Source organism: Mus caroli, unplaced genomic scaffold, assembly GCF_978045245.1.
Source record: "Mus caroli unplaced genomic scaffold, Mus_caroli_1 scaffold_20, whole genome shotgun sequence".
Classification (NCBI taxonomy): Eukaryota; Metazoa; Chordata; class Mammalia; order Rodentia; family Muridae; genus Mus; species Mus caroli.
Window position 1 is genome coordinate 37,134,562 of NW_028227275.1, and position 22,682 is coordinate 37,157,243.

A 22,682-nucleotide genomic window follows, 5' to 3' on the forward strand; every position below is an offset into this window, starting at 1 on the left:
TTGGTAGAGAATTCTGATTGACATTTTCTTTGTTTCAGGACTTGGAATATGCTATTCCATCCCTTTATATACTGTAGGATTTCAGCTGAGATGTCTATTGCTATTTTAATGAGTGCACACCAGAACTGACATGTTATTTTTTTTTCCTGCAGATTGTAAAATTATTTCCTTAGGCTTTTGACAGTTTGCCTATAATGCTGGGGTGGACTATGTTTTTCTGGTTAGATTAGAGGTTCTATAGACCTCTTATACCTGGATGATCATAGCTTTCCAAAGATTAGAGAAGTCTTCTGATAACTGTTTCATGGAATCATTTCCTTGTGTTTTTAACCAATGATATAGATATTAATTCACTTTAAAGTGTGTGGTGGTTTAAATATGCTTGACCCAGGGCATGGCCTTGTTGGAATAGGTATGACTTTGTTGGAGGAAGTACTGTCACTGTGGGCATGGGCTTTGAGACCCTTCTCCTAGCTTCCTGGAAGCCAGTCTTCCTCTGTTTGCCTTTGGACAAGATGGAGAACTTCCAGTTCCTCTAGAGCCATGCCTGCCTGGACACTGCCATGATAATAATAGACTGAACCTCTGAACCTGTAAGCCAGCCCCAATTAAATGCTGTCCTTTATAAGAGCTGCCTTGGTCTTAGTGCCTCTTCACAGCAATGGAAATCCTAACTAAGACAGAGTGTTACAAAGATTTTGTTTGCTTTTTGTTTGCATGAGACAATCTTGCTATGTAGCCCAGTCTGTCCTCAAATTCTCAATTCTCCTATATTAACCTCCCAAGTATGGGAGTCACAGGTATGCTGGGAGTATAGGAATATACAATCACCCCTGGCGTTCAAAGATTCTAAGTGCACATTCCTCCCTTCCCTTCCTTGTCTTCCTCCTGTGGGGTTTTTTGAGGGTCTGATTTGGATAGTCAATCCCCTTTTCAAATTCAATCATTACTTCGTCCCCTTGAAGTAGTCTGTTGATCTTTTCTGGCTCTCTTTCATTCCAAGATTTCTATTTCATTGCTCTTAATTTTTTTCATTCTTGTCCTGCACTGTATTCCTAATTTCATTTGATGCCTTTAAAATATTCTCTTGGATCTCACTGAGCTTCTGTCTGTCTGCATTTTAAGATTCTTTATGGGGCATTTCAACCATTTTGACTTCTGTGGAATTTGTGGCTGGAGAGTGACATCGTTGGACATGGTGTAATTCTTGTGTCTCTACATTGAGCTTTCCGGATCTAGTAGATTAGATCACGACTCCTTTAGAGGTGGCCTCCTAAGTGGCTCTCTCCTGAAGATGTGCCTTATTTCAGGGTTCAGTTAGTTAGGCATTTGGCTTTATTTCCAGCTAGACACCGTAGTGTAGCCCTCTTGTAGCTTTGTTGGCTATGACTCATGACCGGGCACTGTACATGCTTTGTCAGAGTCAGAGAGACATTGTGGGCTACACAAGTGGAGGAGGCTACGTTAGCAGCTTAGGCAGTGCAGTGTCAACAGCAGAATCCGCGGAAGGCCTTATGGCCAATCTTACTATGGGGGCTGTGGCCTCCACCCCCTCAGTGATGTGTTTGCAGCTACTGATGTTGGCTCTGCTACTAGTAATAGCCTCTGGTACAAGCAGTCCTAGTAGTGTTAAGGGACCTGAACTCTTTGTCCTGGAAACAGACGGTGGTTTTGGCTCAGATACTGCATAAGGAGAGGCTGATGGGGACCACAACCTCCTCTCTATGGTGTCTGTATCCTAGTCTGACTGCATTGCCTTTCAGACAAGGCGTGAGCATACCAAGCAGTAGATAGGTGGGGTAGCACCAACAGTTGTGGCCCTCTCCTCTCTCGGCTTTGGAGAGCCTGCCAGGACTGGGGCTTCAGCCCCTACTACCCTTGCATGTACAGTGACAGTATAAAAACTGGGGCTTCTTGCCTTTCTATTCAATTCCTGGACTCTAATGATCAAGGAGTAGGAGGGCCTGGCAGGAACAGCGTCAAGTTCCCCTTAAGACCTCTTTAGTCCTGCATACACAGTGGGTCACAGATGGAGTCACAGAGCTGTTCAAGGCTACCTCAGCACATTCTGGTGGGCAGAGCAGCAGGGCAACGGCCATGCCCTGTCAGTAGCAGGTGTGTGTGGCACAGGGTGTCAGAGTGAATCACCCTCAGTTCTGGTGCTAGGTGTGAATCTTCGTGTGCATCACCATGGCGAATGGTCTCAGAGGACACTTATCTGATGACGGGTTCCCTAGGGGTCACCATCTGTTCCCTGCCACGACAAAGCATCAGCTTAAAGTCAGTTACTCTGATGGGCTTAGTCAGGTTGCTGAGGCAGTTCCACACTGAGCCAGGGCAGTGGAAATGTGTCTGGGATCTCAGAGATGGAAATATTAGGGGTTATGAACCAATAGGGTAGTCCTAATTCAGATGCCAGCTGCTTTCTGAAGGCAAACCCCAGCCAGACAGGTGTGGTGGCGCCTTGTGTAATCCCAGCACCAAAGAGGTTAGAAAATTGGAAGGAGAGCCGGGCTACACAGACAAACCCTGCCTATGGCTCCAGACTACAGCACCCTCGGTGTTTGCTGGAAGATGATGTGAGATTGTGTTCCACAGCAAAGCTACAGGGAAGATTTCAGTTAACTTAAGTGGGATGGAAGCCCACGAGGACTGTGAAACTCCTTTAGCTAGGACTGTCAGTGCCTGCAAGGATGGGCTGTTAGGACCCTACATTTTACCCTTCTTTCTGCAAAGCACAGACGAGTCTCTTTCTCCCCTGGCTGTGTTCCTCTTACTACGTTGTCTCAGATTTTTGAATCCCAACCTAGTCACTTAGCTCAAAACACAGCTGCACACTCTCGACTTGCAGTTCTTGTTTGTATGTGAATCCTGAGCGTCTATTTCTATTCATCTTAAGAAAAGTCATTCTCCGAGCCTGTAACAAGGAAACAGACTTGGAAAACATCCAGAGAGTGAGTGTTTCATGAACTTATTTGCTGATGGAGCTCTATTAGTAGCGAGTACTCAGCATGACTAGAGTTCTGGAGAGTGCAGTTGAAGAGAAGATGCTTCATAATGCTTTCAGAGAGCAACCGACAGGCCACTACCAGTCTACCACACACAGCAGGTTCTCCTGGAGCCTGTCAATGCAGACTCTTGGTATCTCCTTATTGTCTAAGCTTCTGTCTTGAGAAATCTGGAGTCAGGCTGGAGAGCTTGCATGTTCATCAGGCTTCTACACAATGCTGGTTTCCTGGTCTCTGGACCATACTTTGAGACTCACAGTTCTAATGCATTCCTGGTTGCTGCTGCTTCTGGTGGTGGTGGTGTTGTGTGTGTGTGTGTGTGTGATGCACATTTCCTGCCAGGACAGTAGTTCTTCTAAGATATAGTGACAAAGTTCCACAGATGGGGAAGCCACAGCAGATGAGTTCTAATTCTGCTGCTGCGGGTATAGACTTGGCTTTATTCCTGTATCTTGGTAGATGGAACACGGTACTGTTTTCAGATCCCTCAGTTTGCAATATTGTAGCATCAGGTATACAGCTTTTCTGGTTCATTTATTGGAGTGCCAGTTTCTCAAGGTTTAATACTGGATGTTGGTTAAATTTTACTTCTAAATTGCCTATCACAAAAATCTCCATAGAAACAGCTTTTTAAACCAAAGTCTCACATATACATGTATGTATATGTATATATGTATATATGTATGAGAGAATGCCTGGTTAAAAACAAATCTAAATTCTCTTACGATTTCGCAAATAAATCTGGACACGTACATTGTTAAAGAAAATGTAACTGCCAGACAGTGATGGTGCACACCTTTAATCTCAGCACTAAGGAGTTGGAGGCAGAGGCAGGTAGATCTCTGAGGGTTTGAGGCCAGCCTGGTCTGCTGAGCAAGTTCGACAGCCAGGGATACACAGAGAGAAGATAAGGCCAGAAGACCAGGGAAGAAAACAGCTTACTTTAAGCAAGTGGAAGGGCCAGAGACTACCACTGGCCTGGTGTTATGGACTGCACCAGCAGGCTGGAAAAGGAATACCTGGCATTGCTTTCTGTTCTCCATTCCTAGGTAGGCAAGAAATCCGTGGCCCGGCTGCACTCTGTTCACTGTGCTGAAGTGACCTAGAAGAACCTCTTCTCGAAAGGCCAGAAGGACCCAGTCTCTCGGGGAGTGATGTCTGCAGAGCATGCTCTGGAGCCCACTGGACTGCTGGGGACACACCTGTCCTCCATCTGCCATGAGGTCTGAGCCGGCTCCTAACTCAGCTGCCTTCTAGGTAGGATGACAACACAGCCATCTCCGCTCGCAAGGGGAAGAGACTTCAGGCTGTGTGTGTCATTCTGAGAAGCACTTAGAGGGATATAAAAGGATCATGAAGCAGGAGATATTTATGGATAGGCAGCAGTTCCTTCAAGCGCACAGAAGCACATACTAAAATAATACTTAGAAGCTGTAAGTGAAACGTAACCACTTAATTTTACTACTTTATCGCAAATTCCTCACACTGCCTCAATTTACTTGTAAAAGATAGATACGTGGTTTTCAAATATCCACACTGCTCCGGGTGGGTTTAAAACATACTTGTGATCAGTTGGCCACTTGCTTGTGTTGAAAGTGCCATCTAATGTGGGGTTTAACTGAGCTGTGGGGTTTTGGGGTGCTGGTTACTTGGGAACTCCAGAGTAAAGGGTCTGATTGTCATGAGAGAACTGGACTTAAAGGTAAAGCCACACGGTCACCTCCCACTGTGGAGGCAAGAAAGCAGTTCAGGGTACAGCTGGTGCCGGAGGAGCTGGTGAGGGATGCTGCTACTCACCATGTGGGCTGCTTTCTGTCCGGCTGATGCTGAGCCTGCCACCCCTACCCACCCTGAGCACCATCTGAACCCTCCTTAGGTGCCGTAAGAGGAGTGGAAAGACACAGGTGCCCATATGTGGGAGTCCCCAACTGTCAGGAGGTGAACAACTAAAGCCTGAACCCCAAAATACAGCTGGATTTGGGAGGCTCGATAGGTAGAGCCAATGAGAAACTGACCCCAAGGCAACTCCCAGTTTTCTGGTCCAGGCGGTCCCCAGTAACCCTTAATGTCAGACTGTTGCTTTCTTCTGGAAAGACCACCTGGTCATGGGACTTGGTGTTCTGACATAGTTCTCACGGGTGGCTCTTTGTTCTGGATGGGTTCAGAGGGTAGAGCATATGTCAGTGTGACAGCCAGAGGTGTTTCTACTCATTGCCAGGTGCTTCCTGTCTGTCAGGAAGTCATCAGGCAAGCTATGACAGGTCATGGTGGGCGATGACAGGTCACGGTGGTCTGTGCAGCCATTGGAAGGCTCACAGGACCACTCATCCGGGGGACTTAGTGTTACATTTGGTGTTTGCAGGAGTCTGGATTGAGACTCCATTTGAAAACTAGCTTGTTTTTCCTTAAGAGATTTTTAAAAAAAATTCTCAGGCATTATTTTAAAAGCCTTGCTGGGGGGTGTTAAATTAAGATGGGGGAACTTTCTGGCACTAGTGTGTCTCTGGCATGAGGCAAACAACCGGAAGTAGCCAACTTCTGTGACCTGGATCTAGAATGTTCTCCCAAAAGTCCACGTGCAAAGGTTTGGTAACCAGTCTATGCTACCTTGGGAGGTGGTGGGACCTTTAGGAGGTGGGTTGAATGGAAGGGAGTTAGGTTACTGGGGGGGGGGCATGCCCTTGAAGGGGTTATCTGGGCCATGACTCTTTCCTTTCTGGCTACTACAAAGTGAGCAGCCTGCTCTTACCATGTACTTCCTAATGTTGTACTACCCACTATCACTGGCCCAAAGCAACACAGCCAAGTGCCTGTGAGCTGACACTTGTGGATGTGTGAGCCCACGCAGATGCATCGTCCTTTGTTTATCTCAGGTATTTGTCTGAGTGGTGGAAGTCTGCAGTGGTGGAGCCGACTAACACACTAAGCTCAGAAAGCCTGAGGATCAAACTGCTACTTTGCTTTCCTGGTGCAGCCCTGCTGGGAGTCAGGGGGCAAGATGCACGTTTGCGAGTCTCAGGAGCTTCTCTTCAAAGAATTGAACTTCCTGCTTTCCATCATCCTGGAAGAGGCTCATTTTTAAGATAAGATGTACATTATGGAGGGGGCTTCAAGGTACAGGCAAGGCCTGTGTGTCACAGATGAAGTGCCTGAATGGAGCCCGACACATGGAATAACTGTTAAGCCAGACTCGACACTAAGGTTGCTATCAGTGCAGTGACCTATGACGGAGCCGTAAACCATTCCCTGGGTTGCACATCCTAATTCCTAACAAATCAATCGTAACTTCAAGTCACAGCTTACTCTATGCTCTATGGGCAGGTAAGGAGAGGATGGCTCTGAGCTTGAGAGAGAAGTGTTTGCTCTACAAGTGAGGTTGTCACATGAGCGACAGACACTCAGAGGCTGCACTGGTAGGTGCGATGGGGAGCTACTTGACGAGGAAGCAAGGAGAGGGGTGAGGGAACACCACGGAGCATCCTGGGGAGCACCGAGTGACTGGGCAGCTGCAGACTTAAGATGCTTAATCTTATTATTTATACTAGGGACAGGACTTGTGATGGAGCCCAGGCGCCTTCCTGTCTTAGCCTCCTGAGCACGGGAATGGCAGCCCTGGCTGTAACGGTGAGTCTTGACTGCTGTGGGTGGAAGCTAGTAGATGAGCCTTGCAGCGTAGACACGCGCTCACGCTTGCTGCCTGTCTGCTTTCTGCCTGCCAAGGGGTAAGTAGCTTGGCTTTTTTCCACCTTCCTGCCAAGGAGCTCTTCTCCACCACAGCCCAGAAACAACACTTAGCTGAGCACGGGCTCTGCAGCTGTGAACTAAAGACAATCCTTCCTCTCAAACAGAACACTGGTGCCAGGGGAGGCGCTGTCTTCATGACCCCTGATCACAAGGCTCAGCCGCTCTCACAAGCAGTTTGTGGGAAGAGTCTGCTGATGTGTGTTAGCATCCCTAGAATTCTCTCCCCAGGGATTGAGGGGTACTGATGGCAAGAGTTTGGATAATACACCGTGGACAGTAAAAACTGCTCATGGCGTTTCAAATGGAAATGAGGAATTTATTTGGAAACTGGACTAGTGGCCATTTGTGTGAGATTCTGTCCATATGCCAAGACTTTGCCTTAGGTTCTATTTAAATCTAGCAGAGGGAATTTTAAGACAGCCTCCGTTCAGGCTATTGCATGGGCACTGATGTCGCTCTGGGTTAGATTTACAGTGAGAATGGGGAGTAGAGGCAGGGTGGAAAGACATGAAAACCTTGCAGTTTGCTTTAAAGTCCAAGAAAAGTTTGAGTTGTGGAAGGCATGGTTTCTAAAAAGTTAAGTTCCCAGCAGAAGAGAAGTACTTCCTTGCAAGATGCCTTGAAGGCAACTTAGGAACCAGCAGGCTTTTTATTCATGGTAAGTTCAGTGATGTGAGAATGTAAATTGACTTGAAAGACTTTCCCTAGAAAGAGAAGGCTGCTGGGGTGCTCTGAATGCATACAGATGCCTAGGGAGTTGTTACCATAGAAATCATTTTGTTGTGCTCAGCTGCCCAGACACTCAGAGGCTCCTGTAGCCATCACCCAAGGAGGTCCAGCTACTGCTTGGGCTGGTGTCGGATACTGGTGTTGTCCATGTGATACCAGTTTGTGGGGAGCCCTCAAGGTATGTGAAAATATGAGGGTGAAGACAGATGAAATGGAGATGCCGGCAAAGCAGATGCAAAACCAGGAAATCTGAGCCACTACAGCCCCAGCCTTCGGAGACAAACCTTGTTGGCCAGGCTGCAGGGGATGCAGCCCCGAAGGTCACGCTCTGCTACCGCATTCCTCCAGATGCTGGACACAAGGCTACAGGGTTTTGTTAGCTGCTGGGTTTGGGTCTAGCTAGTCAAGTTCTTCCTGTCATTTGTGTACTCTTCCCTTTTGGAATACTGATGTTGTTTATCCCTAGTCATTGCACACTAGAAGTGTTCAACTGGCTTTTCGCAGGGGCTCACAGTTGGTAGTTTGTCTAGTGTGCCAGGGTAGGTGTGGGAGAGTTAATATCCTCACTCTTTTCTTCACTTGGAGATTAATTATGGCTTGAACAGGTATGTTCAGGGTGTTACCTTGGGAAGAGGTGGGCTTATGAATGATGCTTATTCTTGTCTACTTGATTCTTGATTGGTCTGAGAGACAGCAAGTAGTTAGGAGAGTACACGGGTGGGTGTGTGAAGAGAGAATCGGCATGTGGCTCTTCTGTTTGTCTCAGTGAGGTGAGCAGTGGGTCTTCCCATGCTTTTCTGCTTCACGGCCAAATACCCATGAGCTAAGGCCTCTGAAACCACGAGCTGCAGTAAATCTTGCTTCCTTTCAGATGGTTTCTCTCAGGCGTGCACCTCCTTCCCTTCTAACCTCTAGGGTACTCCTGTGGCATTCCATGTCTGACATCCTCTCCTCCTGACACCTGGTGCCTCTACTGACTGGTTTATTCCCTCTGAGCAGTTGTGGTTAGAGGTAAGGGACTCACGTTCTCCACTGTTCCCCTCCCCCATCATCCTACATAAGACAGGGCTCAAGGATCCTCTTGTCTCCTCAGATAAAGACCTCTGGCTGCCTTCTCTTGTCCTTTTTCACTCTATATAACCACATCAGCATCAGGCTCTCTGGTGCCAGAGGAGAAGGGCAGAGAAGATTCAGTCTTAACTAGTTGAAACCAGGGCGGGGGGGGGGGGGGGGGAAGGAACTGGTGAATCCTAACCTTTCACCTTTGCTGGTTCTCTGAGTGTGTTCCACGTGCTGAGTGCACAGGGACTTTTGGATAGCATTTGCACAGCCAGCATTCCTGCTACCCTGGTGTATCTATAACTCTAGGTGGCATTATGGTGGAGTCTCTGGAGTCCTGCATTTACAGATTGATTTTGTGTAGCTCAATCTACTTGTGAATTATTGAGACTAGATGAAATTGGTTCTCGATGGACCCAGTTGGCTTACTCCTTTACCTCCTGATAAAACTAATGAAAATGGCTGGTGACTGTGTTTAAACTAGTTGAAACTAGGATTTGCCTAAGTTCTTCAGACTACCCAAGTATGGTTTAATCAAATAGTTCATTTGACTGGCATCGAGACAGATTAATAGAATCTAACAGAGGGCTGCTCTAATCAATGGCCTCTAGTTGTCCGTAGAGGGCCAGTGCTGGAACTGCACCTTAGAGGCACAAAGAGCAAAGTCCATGGCATATGAATATACTCTCAAGAGAGCAACCTGAATAGGGTTTAGATGGAAAGACTTGGGCTTTTAGTTAGGCAGGAATAAACCTGCTTGCAACATCTTAGTCCACTGTCTAAGAGCTGTGGGTTGACACTGCCTGCTCAGGTCCCCTCAGTCACCCAACCACCTCAGACCACGCAGACCCCCTCACCTTGATCCGGCTTACTGCTTCCTGGGCCTGCATCATGCGTACATTTTTGGAGGGAGTTTTGTCTGAGAGTAGCTGAGTGGAACCAAGGTAATTGGCAGCAAAAATAATTCCATCGATCAAGTCTTCAGGGTCGCAAGGTCCAGGAACTGTAACACATAGAGCCAAGGTAGTGAATGATGTCATGGGGGAGTACCACATGCCAACCCCCATGTTCACTGTTTACATATGTGGTCTACCTGCTAGTCTAAGACATCTTGGAACCATTTACTATGAGAAGCGATGGATTTATTTTAAATATGAATCAGAGTCCAATAGTAAAAAAATGTCTCTTAGCCAGGCCTGTAATCCTAGTTTCTTGAGAGACTCAGACAGTCTGTTCAAGGTTTGTCTGTTTGGCACTTGGCTGTCCTGTGAGGCCTTAGATGAAATGATTCCTCACTCCCGAAACGTGGTACTGGGGATTGGAAGATGAGCTCTCTGGCAAGGGCTATGTCATACTCATCTTTTACTTCCATGCCTGTCACGTATGTCTATAAACGTGTGTGTTTGCTTGGGTGAATGGCTTAGAGGAAAAGAAAGCGGTAATAGTGGAAAACACCATTTCCTGACGCTCCCTATTTCCTTTTTACCCACTCAAACTTTACGCCTCTGATTGTACTCTGATGGGGGAATCACATTTTACACATGAAGAAAATGGGGGTATTTCTTCCCTATAATGGCATCAGACTCCAACATTGTAAGTTGATAACATCACCACAAAGCCATGGTTCCATGCTGCCAATGTTGCTGATAGACCATGATGCTCCTGGCTTCACGTAGAGTTCAATCCCAAGGAGAATCACACTTTTTCTGTTCTCACCTCCCAGTCTACTAAGCCAAATCTCTGTTTTAAACAGATGGGCATCTGCTTTTAATAACAATCACCTATGAGTCACAGCCTAAATTAAAGCGTGGCAGCAACTATTATGTATAACAGGTTCACTAAAGACAGACATTTTAATCACAAGCAAAACGTGTATTTTCTTTGACTTGAATGATATCTGAGGAGAGTACAATATAACCCACCATGAAGCCTAAGGTTCTAGAGATGAAATAACTCAAAGTGGAACCAATTTACCTCCCTCTTGTAGGGTTAGTCTGAAGTGACTTTTATTTTCATTTTTTAATGGTCAAGCTCACCTTGAGTTGCTCCCCATGAAAAAACTCCTGGGCTGGGTACAAACTTACTTTATTTTTTTTTTTTCTTTTGAGACAAGAGTTTCTCTTTGTAGCTCTGGCTGTCCTGAAACTTACTCTGTAGACCAGCTGGCCTTGAACTCACAGAGATCTGCTTGCCTCTGCCTCCTGGGGGCTGGGATTAAAAGCATGCACCACCACTGCCTGGCATCTTACTCACCTTCCAACAACTAGGATTGTGGTCAAAACACAGACATGGGAGGCTCATCAGAACCTTCATGACATACCTCGGCATAGCTTTACTACCTGGCTTGCCCACACCCTTGGTCTCTGACGAGAACAAAGGATTCACACTACACTTTTAGTCTAAGATACTCAGGGCTAGCAGGTTTGTGGTCTTTCCCCCTGTGTTGTTTTACATCCAGTGCCTACAAATGCTAAAAGATTCATGAGTGACCCCAGTACTCAATATTTTTCTCTTCAGTTCTTACCTTCAACGTAGGTTGGGAATGAAGCCAAGCTTTTTCTTGACTGTAATTAAGACAAAGAAGTTTCAAAGGGGGCAGAGCATGATTAAATATACATTAGCACCACTGTCCACGCAACATAAAGAAGACATAAATCACCGGTGGCATTTGTTAACCAGTTATCAGCCAGTTTTCAATAGAGAGAACGAAGTGTGGACAAATATATGCATTCACTACTAAGGTTACCTAAGACCCAGAATGGCTCGCTCAAGTTTGAAGTGATCAAAACACCCCAGAGTTCAGAGGTGCTCACCAGCTCTAAAAATGTATAGTCAGCAATAAAGATTGTACTTTACACTTTAAGGATGTACTCCGTGTGGAAAGCTATTCAGTACTAAATGTGCCAATAACATGACTGTGTGCTCTGAAAGTTAGGACTCCCTGGTGCATTTTCTCCAGGTCCCTGACACAAGCAAGGGTGGCTGCTGAAAGGAAGATAAACTCCTACACCTTTTTATCTCCCACTGGTTCATTTCCATTGAAAATTTTCATTCTGTAAGTCATGGATTTGTGTTTCTTTAGAAGAAGAATGAAAGAGCAAGTGAAAAACCACTATTGGTTCTTGATTTTTGTAAGTGTCAGCTCACATCAGAGGTCAGCCTTAACAGCTACTGGATGGGATGAGCTGGACACATAGAACCCGCCTGGAGTGGAAGTTTAAGTGCCAGCAAGCCAAGAGGCCAAGCTTGCCATAGGCTCCTTTGGAGGCACACATGCCAGAAACGGTCCTGCATGAGAGAAGAACGGGGCACTCCTTTCTGTTTCAAAGGTAACAGAGCCTGTAGCTGAAGGGTGTGGGACATCCGAGGGCAGCTCATGTTCAAAAGGAAGCACTGAAGATGGGCAAAAGGGAGGATTGGCATGGCTTGGATTTTCATTTCTGAAGATTTACCATGGGGGGCACATGATCATTCCAACATATGCTTTTTGGAGACGGACATCTCCTCAGTACACTGATCTGTTAGATGACAGGTTAGATGAGCCGACTATGGGTGAGGGCTAGGGTGTCACTCTTATCATGCAGAGGATTCTAACATGGCCTGCTAACGGATGTGGAAAACTGGAGCACCCCATCAGTCCCGACAATGGCAGGGATCCCACACTAACTGCATGGCAGACCACACAGGGCAACTTTGGGCAGGCCCTTGCAAATGTACTCACTGGGATGAAATGGCACCTCTCACCAACGAAGCTGGTCCCAAGGGTCCAAAGCTCCTAGCTGCTATGCATTTGTGGAAAGCTGCACAGTATATGAGGCTAGGAGACCTCACGTTATGCAGAAGCAGCTAAGTTCTCCACAGGGGTCAAAGGCCTCATTTCCCATCCATCTCCCTGCCCTTGTTCTCAGTGTTCTAGGGTAACAAGAAGTCACTTCATTTCATCCAAACAGATCAGTCTCCAGGTATCTTTAAAAAGCAGATTCGGTTTTCTTGGGCTACTAGGACACTCCTCTGAATGCTAAAACCTGTTTTAGCAGAAGCTACAGAAGAACTACTTTAGAGAGGTGATGGTAGGTGACTGGTACAGTCACTCTGCAACATTTGCTAGCCAATGATCAATTTCATTTCTGGGGTAATACTTAAAAGACAGCTTTGTAAAATGAAAGGATCTCTATTGAATACAATGAATATTTCCATCATTATTTCTAAAGATATGCAGAACCATGGACCAAGCCTTGTAGGAATTGCGAGACTAACCTGTCTACCTTGCTTGCTATAAGCCGATGCATAATTGAAAGCTTAATATTCAGACACCTGCTTAGACGTGCCTTCTCCTGTGTGAGCTGAGATGAGCATCAGTCATCCTTAGAGAGCATTAATAAAGTTGCATTAAATTCATGAAAATCTAGGCTGGATGTGCTGGGGGAACACCTGCAATTCCAGCACTGGGCAGGGAGAAGTAAGATGATTGTGAGTTCAAGGACAACCTGGGGTACATAGCAACATACCCTTTCTCAGATAAAACAAAAAAACAGAAGAAATTAAAGCTGAGACCTCAAGGTTTTTCAGGGGTTACATGAACTCTGTTTAGAGTCCTACATGACTTCTGCATTCAAACCACAGCTGAGCAGTGTAGCCTCAGCTAAGGTATCCAAGTTCTAAATTTCAGAACTCAACGGTGAGGACAATGAAATCACCTCCCAGAACCATGCAAAGGTTCCTCAGAGACACAGCCTATGACTTGCTCAGCCTGGTGCCTGGAATACCGCAAACGACTGGTAACTTATACCCTCTGTTAGCGTTGCTGGCCCTGAAGCAGTCAACCTTCCCTCTTCCCCATCCATGCCCTATTAACAGAGTATCATATCAAATAATGGCAAAAGGGGCCAGCACAAACCAGGACCCTGCCACCCAGGCTCCAGAGGGAGAGTCTGAATAGACCAGGGGGACAAAACATATTTCTAGTCTAGTGTCACTCTCACCTGAAGAACACATTAATAAAAACTATAGCCCTCTCTCATGAATAGCACACATTAAACAATCTGTTACTCGGGTTAAGATAATGCTTTGATTTTCCCAGTTGATTCGAGATAAAACTGTGAATACAGTGGGGGAGTGTGAGACATACCTCTTCGTCACAACTCCTCAGGGCTGATGAAGAAGCATCTCCTGCTGGACTGACATGTACCCACATACAGTCATGGTGTAGGGAAACAGCCGCCTGGTGTGGATCCCCGCTAAGTGGTACCCATCACCTTGGGATAGGAGAACACTGGGTCCTAACGGAGGCAGGGGCTCTCTCTACTCAGGGTAAAACACCTGTCCCTTTCAAGCCCAGAAATCTTAGCCACATCTTGTCACTTCAGAACTCTGTATTCAGTGTGTCTCCTGTGAGTAGGGCCACTTGTCCTCAGGGAACACCCTACAGCCTCCTGTTGAGTAGCCCCTGGCCTATGATTAAAATGTAAATGTAAGCTCCCCTCTCCTACTGGCCATGTTTCACGGGCTCTCTGGGCACCAGAGGCTAGTGACTACAATACAGAAGAGGACCATGCCTTCACAGAAGGTTCTTTTGGAAACGATGCTGGTAGATGGTTTTGAGGTTCAAGGTCCAGTGGTGGAACTTCCTGTGATACAAAAGTTCTGTAACTGGCTGCAGATGGCACTGAACACTGGAATGGAAGAGGTATGTGCAAGGATGTGAATTCTCATATTCAACACTGTGGCCTGTGACTACCAAACTGGACAGATGAACCACGGCTTTCACTGACAAACGGCAGGCACACAGCCGAGGAGAAGAAATACTTCTCAGGGTGGTTTCCATCAGGGCGGGCAGAGGTGGAAACAATAAAGCATTATTGGGTTAAAATAACACAGGCGTGAGACAGGAAGATGGAGCCTTACCTCTTTATTTGTGGAGGCTTCCGTGGGGTCGCCGGGATGAAGGGGTATGCTTGATGACTCAGCACCCAGGGGTGAAGAACTGCCAGGAGACGGAGACTGGAACACAGGAAGAGGGACAGACAGCAGTGAGGATCTGAGGGCTGTGGCATCGAGCCACACAGAGCAGAACAGCCCGGAACTACAGTGGGGAGAAGCCTTTTTGGCAAGAAGAATTGCGAACTGCACTGAGCAGGCCTGGCCATGCAAGCTTTCAACTCCACCTCTTCAAAGGAGTTTTAGAGCTTCGGGACTTTTTCTTCCCTCAGGCTAATATTTTAAAGAAAATACAGACTTATAGTAGGCATCAAATTTAAAGCCTTAAGGGTATTACACAACATGTTAATTTTTTTCTTAGTGAAAGTTAAATACTTGGAATACAAATGTCACCTGCTCAAGATGACCTAAATGGAAAACTGAAAAGTAAAATTACCCATTGTGGTTTTTCTTGTCTGCTCACAAGTCTGCATGCTGTCTCTCTTAATTCATGGGCTGCTGAAAATTCAACATTCAAACCACACTGTTTGGACCATGTCAGCACCGTTTCAACCCTCTGTCAAATGACAGGCTTGAAAACAAGGCTTAGATAAACAGGTCTGGGTAGCATAGTCCCTGTGTTGGTGCCTCTGTAGTTGGACACAGGTAGGTAGGAGCCATAACACAAAACTTGGGTTTGCACATAGAATACAGCTAGTACCCCATTAAGTACGTGCTGAATGAATGACCAAAGAAGCAAGCAATGGGACACATAAGAGCTTGGAAACACACCCCAACCATCACCAGGAAGTTCTGTGAGCTCCTGGAGTCTTGGGAGATGAGGGGCATTGTCAGGTGGGTCTGTGAAACACTCTCCCTTCCTGTGCAAAGATAGTTTACTGACCTCTCTGTGCCTTAACTTCCCCAAAAGAGCCAGCTGCAAAAAGTCAGGTGTGCATACGCATTACTTTCGTTTGCCCAGGATTTGCCTTCCTGGCTTCCCTTCTCCACAAGTCCTGGGAGAGCACACCCTACATGGTTCTTCTCATGGTGTATGTGGGCTCTCAGATGTTACCCACAGCCAGGAAGCACCACACCCTTGCTTCCCCCAGCATATCACAAACAGCACAGTGGTGCTGGTGGCAGGGACAGGGCATGCTAACAGACAAGAGAACCTCAGTGGGCATGATCTAAAATTGGGGGGGGGAACTTTTCCCAAAAGTCTGAGTCACAAAAACTACAGGAACACCAAAAGATGACATTGTGGAACACACTATTCAGCTAAGAGGTTATGAGGTGCCAGTCTCTGGTCATATTATCACTTGATTCTGCACAGGGAGATGAGGGCTCAGGAGCCCCTTACACGGTGACACCACAGTTGATCCAGGAGGACTGGCATAGGGTGATGTATCCTGGGTCCCTGGCCACATTAAAGCAGCCTTGCATGCCTTTCAAAAGAAGCATGAAGAACTTTCCCATCTGTGCTCAGGAGAGCTGCTGGGTGCTCACTGACCTAGCACTGTTTGCCGACTCAAAATTAAGGTGGGAAAGGATGAGAATTTAATGCCGTAAATCTCCCCGGTTTTTCACACTGAAAAAGTTTCTTTTGCTATTTGTGGCTTGATTCCTTTCTCCAAAGAGATTTTTTTTTCTGTCCCAAAGTCTTTAAGGTGTGTGCTGAGTGAGGGAAGCTGGGGCAGTCGGGTTTTCTTGAACTGTGAACTTTCAGGGTTGTGGACACCTCACAGGGAACTACCCAACAGGTGGCCCCATATTTCCTATTTCTTTATTTTCTACTCCAGACGTTCTACAAATAGATTTCTTCCCACCCTGTGGGCACTGGACTGTCCTCCTATGGTGTGGAAAGGCAGGCTATCTGGACAGTGGGCAGGGAGGTGAAACATAGAATAAGGCATGTATGGTTAGTGCTGAGTGCCCACCAGGGAATGCCAGGAAAGAGGAGCGCATGAGTCACTCCCCTGATAACTCATTCCTCCGATGGACTCACCCTGACCTTATCAGGGGCCCACGTCTCCCAGGCACCTCTGACCCATGCACAGGCTCAGATGTCCCCTCCACCCACAGCTTCCCTTCATCTCCTGATACATTCAATGCTCAGTTCTGAAGTATGCCTCCCATGGGGCTGAGATGACAACCACAGCTCATCTCTCCCCCGTGAAACATGCTGTAGTTTGTATTAAATCTTGCTTATGTGTGTACCAAATCCCCAAGAGCTCTTGAGCAGTAGGGATCCTGTCTCTATCATCATATAAGAGCCTAGGCTTAGGTCCAGGAAGTAGTTAGGTACTTAGCAAAGGGAGGCTGGTTAGACTGTTGCCATCCCGCACTGAAAGGAGAAATGGAGCAATGCTGCCCACTGCCTCCTGGGGATGATGTCTTTTAGTGGTCAGTGGTGAGTCCTTCTCTGATGTAGTATCTTTCTGCTTCACTGTGTAGAGCATTCATTGTTCATCTTGAGCTCTAGAAATCTATTTTTCCTGTGGGGAGGACTCTAACTTGGGCTCCAATGAAGTTCTTTTGACACATAGAGCTACAAATTTGCTAACACTGACCAAGGCAAGCACGCCCAAGCATCTTCAAACAGACCCAGCTCTTACAAGATTGAAACAAAAGTATTCAAATGCCTGTATCAAAACCTTCCTGGTGGGTACACTTTTAAAATAAATTAGAAAGTAAAAAGAAATTATATAATAGGTTTCACTTTCAAAGAGCACATCAGAGGCAGACTTTGGCCAACGACATATACAAGGAAAAAGGAAGTGTTATGGAAGCAGATTTGTGCTAGAGTCTCCCCGTATTCAACTCAGGCAAATGAGACCAAGGGTAGGAAGCAAATGTGATTAGATAATTCACAAAATGAACACTGGGAAGCTGGGTGTGTATGCCATAGATGCTACTATCCATGTGATCATCTTGTGGAGCCAAGGAAGGCCCAGGCCCAGCCTATGGTTCTACATCAGGCCCAGCATCTGTCACTCAGCCTGAGAACCCTGGAGGTCTCCTTCATGGGGTGTGGCTGAAGAGGCAGCGTTGTTGTTGTTGCTGCTGCAGTCAGTGTTATCAGTCCAGGCCCTGAGGGCACAAAGACATTCCTGTCCTCCCAATATCTCACACCACCAAAGCTATGGAAGCTGCCACAGCTGCCTCTGTGTACTCAGGGATGAACTCTGTAGAGTCCCCAGACACATATAGAAGCCTATGACATGACGCCTCATAACTTAGACACTGCTGACATCAAAGACAAAAAAAAAAAAGAGAAATAAAAATCAAAGATTGCTTTGGAATCCACTACTGCCAAACTCAAAAGAAACCATCCAACTGATGTCCTTCTTATATCTCATTTAAATAGAAATGTCTTTTCCTAGAAAAGCTATTTATAAAATGTGAAGAAACATAATGTTACTCCAGATGTGCAGACATCACCAAGACTCAAGAAACATGAAAGGGAACATGGTGCTTGCAAGGAAAAATAATTATCTGGAACTGGACCTGTGCAAATGAGACCTATAAAATGCCCCAAAACAGACAAATAAGCAGCAGCAACAACAACAACAGCAGCAACAACAACACAACTACAAAAAACTAAGCAGAAACCTTAAGGAAACCCAGAGAGCCATGAATGAGATCAGTGGTACAAGGAAAGGAGAAAAACAACTCAGGATGCGAATGAGGAGCTCAACAAGGACAAAGGGCAGAAAAGAACCAACAGGAAAGCTTGGGAGTAAACACTTCAGTTGGTGACGACAGACACTCGGGAAGCTCCCTAGCAGGCAAAAGAAGACATTGCAGACTGTGAGGACAGCTCCTCTCAGAAGTCACTCCGTCAGACAGAAACTTCAAAACATCATACAAGAACAAGGAAGCTCTAGGAAACACATGGGAAACTGTTGGATTAAAACACCTTTGCACCATGGGAAATGGATAAAGCTCTCAAATCTTAGAGACACACAGACATCCAGATTCTGGAAGCTCCAAGGACAACAGCTCCAACCAAAACAGACCTGCACCAAAAGCATATTAGAGTCAAAATGACAAGAACACACAACAACAACAACAAAAAAATCTTAAAATAGCAAGAGAAGAGGGCTGCAGAGATGGCTTCGTGGTTAAGAGCACTGACTGCTCTTCCTGAGGATCGGGGTTCAATCCCCAGCAACCACATGGTAGCTCACAACCATCTGTAATGGGATCTGATGCCCTCTTCTGGTGTGTCTGAAGACAGCAACAGTGTACTCACGTACATAAAACAAACAAACAAACAAAAAACCAAAAATCTTAAAAAAAAAATAGCAAGAGAAGAGTCACACATAAGGGACGGCCCCTCAGACTCACAGTAGGCTGCTTCACAGAAACCTTACCACTGACTACAAGAGAATGGGATGATACATTCAAAATAATGGGAGGAGAAACCCTTTCCCCAAGAACTACACTCAGAAACACCACCCAGATAATAATAGAGGGGACAGATAAGACCAGTGTTATGAGAAGTACTTAAGGGACCCTACTGTGAAAACAAAGGGTAGTTACTGCCATGACAACATATGAACCGGCACAGAGCTAACCAGAAGGAGAGGCACACCACACACAGACAGACTTAACCCTCAGCAGGACACAGAAGGTTTTATGATGCAAAGGGGAACACAATTAAAAAGCCAGCCCTGTGCAATAACAGAACAGCAGGAAGTCTGTGCTTCTCAGGAACAACCCTGAACATAAATGGATTATATTCAGCAATCAACATGGAGTAGATGAATGGGTTAAAAAGAAAGACTATACACTTATTAAAGTAAACGCACTTCTTCAGTAGAGAATCATGAATCTAAAAGTGAAATCTTAGAAAACGATATATCACACACATGGAAATATTTGACCAAGCAGGAATAACTATACTGATATTTGATAAAGCAGAATTTAAATTAAAAAAATGCAGAAAGAGGCAAAGAATGTCATTCTATGTTGACAAAAATTTACAGGAACGCAAAAGCTGTAAACATACATACCGAACAGAGGATCAGGTCAGATGTTCTTCAGTAGATAAGGAAATGAGGTTATGTTTCTACAGTGGGACATTGCTGAGTCGTAAAAAGAACATGGGTGGAACTGGAAATGGTTGTGTTAAGTAAAACAGACAAATACTACATGTTCTTAACCCACTTTTGGAAATCAATGATGCCAGTGTCAAGGAGAATGAAATAGATCTCTGGCTACTAGAGGCAGAGAAGGACACGGGAGGAAGGTGACAGGAAGTTTTCAGTAGGAATGAAGGAGCCACTGCTCTTTTGGAGTTAGGTAGATGTGAGTCAACACACGCAGACTATAACCCACTGACAAGCTGTGTGAGGTAACTCTGGGCTCACAGTCCGTATCTCATACACACGGTGAGTATGCGGTAGAGGTAACTATGGGCTAACAGTGTCCCCGACACTTAATAATTAATGGTTGGAGAGGTGCAAATGCCTACTACCCTAATTTAATCACTACGTTGTTTATTGTATTAAATAACCATAATGTGACCCACCAAAATACACAAAATAACAATAGCCCAACAAAGTGTATAAATGATATACAAGAGTCAGATACTGATGACCCCAAGAAGATGGTGGGTGCCGTTGAATAGAAACCCTCATCCAAGCATGCTCACTGCCCCTGCTTGGATGGGAAGGGCTGTAAAGAACGCGCCCCTGGAGATTTTTGTAAAATTGTAGAATATGGTTCTTTGCTCGCAAAATTCTACTCTACCCTTTCGTTAAAATTTAGGATGGAGAAAAGGAAGTGTTAAGATTTGCTAGGTAGCTAGCTAGAAATTAGCAGACTCGAAGGTCATGGAAGAGAGGACTCTCTCCTGAAATGAGTACCAAGATTGCTCCTCCTAAGATTAAAAACCTCATCAGGAAGAAGGAAGGGCACTGTCCAGGCCACTACAGCAAAGACTGCCTTCCTAGTGCACGACAGGTTTATAGCTTTCTTAAATGTTTAAAAAACCTTTTTTTCTGTTACGTGGTGGTATTTGTAGTAAAAAAAAAAAAAAAAAGTTAGACTCTCCTCCTCCTCCTCCTCCTCCTCCTCCTTTTTTTACTAAAACGTATGATGGTACATGCCTGTAATCCCAGCATATAGGAGGCAGAGGCAGGCCAGCTCTTTGTGAGTTCAGGGCCAGCTAGTTCTATACAGCAAGCTCTAGGCCATGGAGGGCTACATAGTAAGACTTTATCTCAAACAAAATAAAACAAGCAACAGCAAACACACAGGAGGTGGGGGGTGAGGGAGGTCTGACCTGATTTATACCTGGCCCTGGGTGAAGATGTAAACGGTCTGAAAGATTACAGAGACATTCGTGTTCCTTCTCTTAGGAGTTAATCTAAATGTGTCAATCACCTGGACAGGAAAATCCCCCTCAGAAAAGCTCCATGAAACTCTGTGATACACGGTGCACCAGGAGGTACGTAAGCTGGGGAGGGCAACTGTGCCCTAAGGAGACAAGACACCTCCTTACACAGCCTCTGGCAGCTGCTTGAGTTCTACCCAAACCTTGGCTTTTCCTTCTTCTAGCTCTGAGCCAGGACACAAGCTTTCCTGCCTTGACCCTCCCTCCACGCGCTCTCATTCCCCATCCGGAGATTCTCCCACACTCTGGATTGCAGAGCTGCTTGCAGGCCAACAACTGCAGTTTGTTTGCCTTCTTGACCTCGGACTTAGAAAGCAGGTATTTCTCTTTCTCTTACCCATCTCCCTCTTCCTGGCAGCTGCCGAGAGCTCCAGTTTGCCTGTTTTTTTTTTTGTTGTTGTTGTTGTTTGTTTGTTTGTTTTGTTTTTTTTTTCTCTTAAATTTCAATAACGTTGTCCTTGAGTTTCCTTACTAGCTCCTTAAAAAAAAAAGTTATCTGTGAAATAAAGAAGCTGCAAACGGGACCCCATGTCCCCTACATATAAATGTGTCCCTACAGTCATACACTGGCAACTTAACCCCCAACTTCCCAGTGTTAACGGCAAGACCTTTATGAGATGACCAGCTCTTTGAGATGTTTCGGCTGCTGCTGGATACGGGTTAACTATGGAAAGGGGGTATCCTAGTTAGCTTTAGCTGTCTGTCAGCTTCCACAGCCCAGTGTCATCCGAGGGAGTACCAACTGGGGGACTGGCCCGTGGGGTATTTTCCTGATTGCTGATTGATGCAGGACCGCCTATCCGACTTTGGACAGTACCAGCCCTGGACAGAGGCTTCTGGGCTGCGTAAGACAGACAGATGGACAGAAGTGAGCAGCATTTCTCTGTCTTCAGCTCCAGTTTCAGCCCTGACTTTCCTCAGTGATGGAGGAGGACCTGGAAGCATTTTATAAAATAACCTCATTATTGCACAAGTTACTTGGACCATGCTGTTTATCATAGCAACAGAAATCAAACCCAAATAGACAGAGTTCAACCTCCTTTTCCTCCATGCATGCTCACCTTCCGCCATGCTATCAAATGGCACACAGGCCCTTGGCAGGTGTCATGTGGGAAAGCAAATGAAAATGAGTTTTATGTAACAGAGTTAAGCTCTGAGCACACACATGGTTATTAGTATCCCTGGCTCTCCACTCATTCTGGATGAGGTTCTGTCACCCTGGCTTGAAAACCAGCCTCCTCAGGCGCTGTAGCGGACACTGGAGGCACTGGATTCACAGGAGCATCTTTTGCTTGTACCGTCAGGAAACACTTGATCATTCAATCCTTCCAGCCTGAGCAGCATCCTGCTTCTACTACTGTTCTATGTGGATTTCAAAGGTGTAGGTGTCCAGGCTGAGTCTGTTCTGAGACTCCGTGGGACTTCTAATTCCCAGCGTTTCCAGATGGCACTCCCATTTATGCTTAGTGGTCTGTGTTTACCTGCCTTTATCCCCTTCTCCTAATTTGTACACACTGCTTGCTACCCTACGTGTCTGAGTTGCTTTAAATCAACCATATTCCACTGTAGAATGAGCTTTGAAAAGCCCCGGATATGAGTTTCTTCCCAATGTATGTTCACGCTTCTGAAATTTGAAGCCGATTAGGAAGTCCATGATTATCCACTCTATAGTATAACTCAAACAATATTATCAGTACACACTTGTATTTCCTTAATGTGGTGAAGAAGTGAAGTTAGCATAGGCACCGAATGAGCATAATTATGTCATTAAGATGAGAACAGCTTGGCTTAATGAGGTGTTTTATATACACATTCATAAT

The 22,682-nt window shown here is 45.8% G+C and overlaps 1 protein-coding gene across 4 annotated transcripts in view; it reads right to left on the minus strand.

The window, feature by feature from the left end:
* The window catches only part of Apba1 (amyloid beta precursor protein binding family A member 1), a 192,682-nt gene that overhangs the window by 22,357 nt on the left and 147,643 nt on the right, over positions 1-22,682 (minus strand). For all 4 annotated transcript variants that reach the window (XM_085834258.1, XM_021152276.3, XM_085834256.1 and 1 more), the window contains exons 3-5: positions 14,445-14,540; positions 11,065-11,104; positions 9,398-9,543 (exon numbers count right to left, since the gene is read on the minus strand). In XM_085834258.1, the coding sequence (XP_085690384.1) occupies positions 9,398-9,543; positions 11,065-11,104; positions 14,445-14,540 (282 nt within the window). The remainder of the gene's footprint in view (positions 1-9,397; positions 9,544-11,064; positions 11,105-14,444; positions 14,541-22,682) is intronic.